Genomic DNA, 7,093 nt, shown 5'->3' on the forward strand with positions numbered 1-7,093 from the left:
GGGGTAAATACCTAAACATAATACTAAGTCAAAAACTCACCCATAAGTGGGACAACAAGTAGGGGAACTTGCCCCGATAAGCAGGACCGAATCAAAATACGAATGGTGCCCCTCTGTAACAAATCAAAAGCATATCATGAATACAACCACAATAGACTCATCTAATTAGTGAAATCAATATTTTAACAAAAATTTCGAAATCTGCCTTAAAAAGTCGACCCGGGCACACATCTCGGAATCAGGTAAAAGTCATAAAATACGAACACTCATTCACTCACGAGTCTACCCATACTAAAATCATAAAATTCTGATACCATTTCGTCCCTCAAATCGTGATTTTTCACTTTGAAAATTTTCTTCAAAAACCACCCTTTTCCTCAACTCAAAACACAAATTAAATCATACAAATAAAGAAAGAATCATGGAAATAATAAATTCTAGTTGAAGAATACTTACCCAATCGATTTTCTTGAAAACCCCACAAGGAAGCTCTCAAAACTGAAGTTTAAAACTCAAAATATGTAGAAAATGGCCAAACCCTAGACTTAATGTTTCTGCCAGGACTTCAGCATCTGCGGACTAGGAGACGCACCTGCGCACTCGCATTTACGAGAAAGAGTCCGCATCTGCAAACTCAGCTGGCCAGGCATGGAACCGCATCTGCGGATTTACAGCGGCACCGCAGAAGCGAAGGGGGGAAGCGCAGAAGCGAGCTTCTTCGCAAGTTCGATCGAGGGACCACAGAAGTGGCCTTCGCACCTGCGTGCAAACTTCTGCAGAAGCGAGCAAGCTCCCAGGCCTCAAGGATCACAGAAGCGACCAGGCTCACGCAGAAGCGGAGTCGCACCTGCGCTCCAAGCGTCGCAGGTGCGAAAACACCAGAACCAGACCTGTTCAAAACCATGAAAAACATCTGAAACTCATCTAAAACACATCCGAGGCCCCCGGGACCTCGTCCAAGCGTACCAACAAGTTCCATACCCTAATACGGACTCGCTCGATGTCTCAAATCACATCAAACAACGTTGAACTTATGAATCACACCATGAATTGAACTTATAAATTTTCAAATCTTTCAACTTCTAAAACCCGTGCCGAAACCTATCAAATCAACCCGGAATGACGTCATATTTTGCAAGCAAGTCCCAAATAACAAAACGGAGTTGTTCCAACTCTCGGAGTTGCATTCCGACCCCGATATCAAAAAGTCCATTCGGGTCCAAAATTTCCAAAAATTTGACTTTCGCCATTTCAAGCCTAAATCAGCTATAGACCTCGGATTTATAGTCCAGACACGCTCCTAAGTCCAAAATCACCCGACGGAGCTAATGGAACCGACAAATTACACATCAAGTGCTCCTAAGTCCAAAATCAAGAGCTCAAATATTACAACATATCAAAAATTACACATCAAGTGCTCAAATATTACAACTTGCCACAGAAATCAACAATACATTATTTTCCACAATAAGGAGCCCATGGCTCGACCATAATGTGCACAAAATCTAAACAAAATATTCGCGAGTGAAAAACTCAATAAAATAATATTTCACAATTTAACACTTTGCCTCAGTATGATTTACGGCCTTTATAACTCAATACCAATTTCAACAACATGAACTGGAAAGTAATTCATCAAGGAACACGCCTTTTGAATCCAAATTTTTGACAAATAGATTAATGTCTCATTTTTAAAAATTATTTAATAAATTATTTGCAAATGAATAATCCATAATGAAATTATCTCCAGAAAATATCAACTCAACAAAAATACGGGATCCACATAAAATCAAGGTGGTAATCACACCAAATCATCATATAAAAATAAATTCAATAAATAAGGGTTTAGGCATGACAAATAGAGGATTTAATAAGTGCCAATAATTTCTAATTTAATACATAAGGACGTCTAAGAATTTTAGCCAATATAATTTGCACATATAAACCAAGTACATACTCGTCACCTCGCGTACATGGTTTTCAATTAGACAGTTTTCCAAATAAGAGTCAATGCCTAAGGGGTAATTCCCCCACTCAATGTTAGGCAAGATGCTTACCTTTTGGAAGTTAGGCCGATGTTCCAAAATAGCCTTCTTGCTTGAATTGACCTCCGGACAGCTCAAATCTATCCAATTGATTATATAACTTCATTAAAATACATCGAAAACAATTCCGAATAGTAAAAATGTCGACTTAAAAATTTATTTTAAAAAGTAAACCAAAGTCAACGCGGGGCCCGCCTCTCGGAACCCGGCATAATATTTATGATATCTGAACACCCATTCCGATACGAGTCCAACCATACAAATTTTATCAAATTCTGATAACGAATCGTCCTCCAAAACTATACTTTTCGTTTTTTGAAAGGTTTTACAATTTTCCAAAATTCCCAACTCAATTCACTGATTAAATGATAAAAATAACAACAGATTCATGTAATATAGCCAAAACCGAGTTAGAATCACTTACCCCGAAGAATTCTTTGAAAATCCCATGAAACGTCGTCACAAATCGATCGCTCTAGGTCCCAAAAATAAAATAATACCCTAGGCCTCGGTTATATAGTACACCCTCTGACCTCCCAATGTGCGGTTCGCACATTTTCAAGTGCGGTCGCACATTTCCAAGTTCTGCGGTCGCACAAAACATTGTGCGGCTGCACTTCACAACCTCTCCACTACTAGGTTTTAGTATATTGTCCATAACATTCTCTACAGATGTCCAAATGCTAATTTGTTCACCTTTCTAGAAACTAGACACGAAGAGCTACAACTTTTGTTTTTGAATTATCTCCAAATTCCTTGTTTATCAAAAGATATAAGCTTCTGAAGTCGGACCACCGAACCTGCATAACACCCTAAAGTGCGGCCGCAGACAAAATTGTGCTGTCCGCATTTTTCCTCTGCGGTCCGCACATTTTCATCTGCTACAACACTCAAAAATGTGCCTCAGCACATGAAATTGTGTGGTGCGCACTTCCAACGTTCCAGAACAACATCGGAGTGCTTAAATGCTCCGACTCGCTCAAAACTGAACCTGAAACTCACCCGAGACCCCGGGACCTCAACGAAATACACCAACAAGTCCTAAAATATCATACGAACTTAGTTGAAACTTCAAATCACATCAAACAACGTCAAAACTACAAATCACACCACAAATCGAACTCATAAATTTTAAAATCTTCCAACTTCCAAAACTCGTGCCGAAACATATCAAATCAATTCAGAATGACTTCAAATTTTGCAAACGAGTCATAAATGACATAATGGAGGTATTCAAATTTTCAGAATCGGATTACGACCTCGATATTGAAAAGTCAACTCCCCGGTCAAACCTCCAAACTTAAATTTCTATTTTAGCCATTTCAAGCCTAATTTAGCTATGAGCTTCCAAATAATTTCCCGGACACGCTCCTAAGTCCAAAATCACCATACGGAGCTATTGGAATCATCAAAACTCTATTCCGGAATCGTTTGCTCAAAAGTCAACTCTCCGGTCAACTCTTTTCTTTTAAGCTTCTTAAATAAGAATTGTCCTTCCAATTTGATCCTGAATCATCCAAAAAGCAAACTCCACCACATACACAAGTCATAATACACATCACAAAGCTTCTTGGGACCTTAAGTCGCTGAACGAGATGCTAATTCATAAAATGACAAGTCGGGTCGTTACATTCTCCCCCTCTTAAACATACGTTCGTAATCGAACGTGCCAAGAATTATTCTGAGGACATTAAATTACTGAGTGTATTCTTACACACATACTCGCTGGTGATTCTACGCCACCGCAAATTTAACATGGTCCGACAACACAATCTGAGTTGCAATTATCTCTTTTATCAATATTTATAAATTTTAAAACCAATTTCTTACACTCCAAACATTTTCAAAAGGCATGGTTTTCACATCAAATCTATGGTATAAGTTTCAACCGGCTGTAGCAACTAGTGCCTACGCACCCATACGACCATAACCACATCTTTGGTCATAACAATTGTTCATAATTAATTCCAGCATCGTCGATTAGCCTCATCTTATCCAAAACCTCATTTCAAATTTCCACAACGCTGACAGCAACACGCGAGGCATGATGACATCATAATTATTTATCCGGATTAACGAGTCACCTGGCCACCCACCTCGTAGGCTAAAACTCAATAATTACAGCATGTATATGGCTAAATATGCACAGAAACACATAAAATAATTATCCAATAAGCCTAACAGGCATGACTCCCTATTAGTACTATAGTACAAATTTAATTTAATAAAGGGAGAATTTGAAAATACATGAATTTAACCACAAGGATCTCATCCTGATATAACTTCCACCGCAGCTTATAGCGCGGTTTAAATATTTCACATCATATAAAAATGCGAGGGTCTCGTCCTCAGCTCTAAATCACAAGTAATATGCACATTGTGCCAACTAAAATTTTCCATTTCTTTTCTTTCTTCTTTTTAATAAATTCCGTGAAACAATTTCACAACACATAATGAACCCCCATACCGGCAGGGCATATAATTCATAAAATTGTAATCAATTGCCCCAAATTATATCAAAACCCATTGTCGCGAGTAATAGAAAGTCACTTTTGGACTCATCGCCCTCAATGGTGTACAACACAAAATGATAGATACGGCTATCGCAATAAAATCTCCCATCAGGGGTAAATACATAAGTAGGTTACAGAATTACAAAGCTCATCCATAAGTGGAGCATAATAGGAGGACTAGCCTCGATACTCAGAATTGAATCAAAATAAGAATATGGATCCTCTACCAGCCTATCCTCCACCCCTAACTGGTTGTGCACGTGGGGTAGTAACTGTATTGGGGCCCAGAGCCTGAGTGTTCTGATAAAATCCACCCCTCCCAAGTCTGGGACAATCTCTCATGATGTGCCTCGTATCACCATATTCACAACAACCCCTCTGAGGTCGCGGCTACTCGTATTGAGTCTGTGCCGAATAACTTGAATAACCACTCTAAGAACTCCATGTCGGTGGTGCACTAAAAGTACTAGCTAGAGCACTACGAGTATTCTGAATTGTGGCTGGGTTGACCGACTACCCGAGCCTCCTCCATGATGAGTCATAGTTGCAGAGTAGAATCCACTGAATCCTCCAGAGTTTCGAGACCTCTTGGCCTCCTTAGACTCCCTTTCCTCATTCCTAACTTGTCCTAACATTTTGGCAATCTCTACTACTTGCTGAAATGGAGTATCAGACTGAATTTCTCGAGCCATGCGTATTTTAAGATCATAATCAAGCCCCTCAATGAATCTGCGGACTCGATCCCTGACTGTAGGAACCAAAAAAGGTGCATGACGGGCTAACTCACTTAACTTGATGGCATATTCTGACATTGTCATGGTGCCCTGACGCAACCATTTAAACTCTGTGCGCACGCATCCCGGAGAGTATAGGGAAACATATTCTTTTAAAAACATCTTTGCAAATTGAGCCCAAGTTGGTGGTACTGCATCGGTTGGTCTACCTTCTTCATAAACGTGCCACCACTAATACGCTGCTCCTGACAGCTGAAATGTAGTAAAGGCAACTCCACTCACTTCCACAATACCCATGGTACGGATAATACGGTGAAACTTTTCTAGAAATCCATGGGCATCCTCGGTAGTTGTGCCACTATAGGTAGGTGGACTATACCTCTTAAATCTCTCAAGTCTCTTTTGTTCTTCTTCTGATGCCTCTGGCCTGACCTCAGGCTGAACCGGAATAACAGGCTGTCGGTATTACATGTAGAACATGACCAATGTGAACCCGTTGCTCTGGAGTACGAGCGGTAGGAGTCTGAGTTACTCCCCTAATCTGTGAAATATTTGGTGCAACAGAGATCAATCCAGCCTGAGTTAATGTACCAAACATATTCAAGAACCGTGCCAAAGTCTCCTAAAGTCCAGGGGTAACAACACGTGCTTCTGGTACCTGTCCCCCAACTGGAACTATTGGTGGATCCTCAATTGTTGCTCTGACAGGTGCTCTAGTCGCGGAACGTGCCCTTCCTCGGCCTCTACCTCAGGACTGGCCTCTTGCGACCTTAGCAGAATGCGCGGGTGTATGCTCATCTGACTCGGTAGCACGTGTACTCACCATTTGTGAGAGAATAGAGATACAAAGGCTCAAACTCCTTAATCAACAAATTCTGCACGACAGGAATGAAAGAAGTGGAAATTTCCTACAAGTTCTGTAGCCTATCGAAGATAAGTACAGACGTCTCTGTACCGATCCGCAAGACTCTACTAGACTCGTTCATGACTCGTAGAACCTATGAACCTAGAGCTCTGATACCAACTTGTCACGACCCAAAATCCCACCACAGGCATCGTGATGGCACTTAGTCTCTAAGACTAAGACAACCGATTATAATTACAATTCAAGCCTTTTTTTTTATTTTTTTATTTTAGATAATCTAAACTAACAGCGGAAATAATTATAAAAAACCTCCCAAGACTAGTAATACTAAATCACGAACTCTAACTGAATACATGAAATGATCTCAAAGATCGAATACTCAATATTATTTGAATAATGATTAACAGTACAATAAAATGGAAAGACTCCAAGGGACTACGGCGACCAAGAAGCTCTACCTTGAATCCTTGTGATCCTACTCTAACTCTATCTGAGTCCGATATCTCCAATACTTGGCCCTGCACAAAAATGTGCAGAAAGTGTAGTATGAGTACACCACAGTCGATACCCAGTAAGTATCAAGACTAACCTTGGTGGAGTAGTGACGAGGTACAGTCAAGACACTCACTAGTCAAATAACCTGTGCAATATAGCATACAAAAATAACCCTCCAAATATATTTCTTCAAATAAATATCCTTCGAATATAAAACTCTTTCACATTAATATCTTATATCATAATCATAATACGGGTCACAACCCCCTTTCATATTCTCATGGCACCTCGTGCCCATGTCTATATCATATCTGCACGGACAACTCACGTGCCCAATATATCAATATATATTAAAACAAATAGTGGAATCAATTTATTTTTAATAAAGTAAGGTTAAAACGTTTAAATCAAGTAAGAAATAAATAATGAAATAAGTTTATT

General features: G+C 39.7%; 1 protein-coding gene across 1 annotated transcript; it reads right to left on the reverse strand.

Annotated features, from left to right (window-relative positions):
• Positions 1–5,028: 5,028 nt before the first annotated feature.
• On the reverse strand, positions 5,029–5,370 carry LOC138894494 (uncharacterized). The gene has a single exon (XM_070179194.1). It carries the CDS (start codon positions 5,368–5,370, stop codon positions 5,029–5,031), a length of 342 nt encoding a protein of 113 aa, XP_070035295.1.
• Between the last annotated feature and the right edge of the window lie 1,723 nt (positions 5,371–7,093).

The sequence above is a fragment of the Nicotiana tomentosiformis genome, chromosome 6, assembly GCF_000390325.3.
Source record: "Nicotiana tomentosiformis chromosome 6, ASM39032v3, whole genome shotgun sequence".
NCBI classification, from domain to species: domain Eukaryota; kingdom Viridiplantae; phylum Streptophyta; class Magnoliopsida; order Solanales; family Solanaceae; genus Nicotiana; species Nicotiana tomentosiformis.

Coding starts and splice junctions, on each gene's coding strand:
- LOC138894494 (XM_070179194.1), bottom strand. CDS start 5,370: ATGTCAGAATATGCCATCAAGTTAAGTGAGTTAGCCCGTCATGCACCT.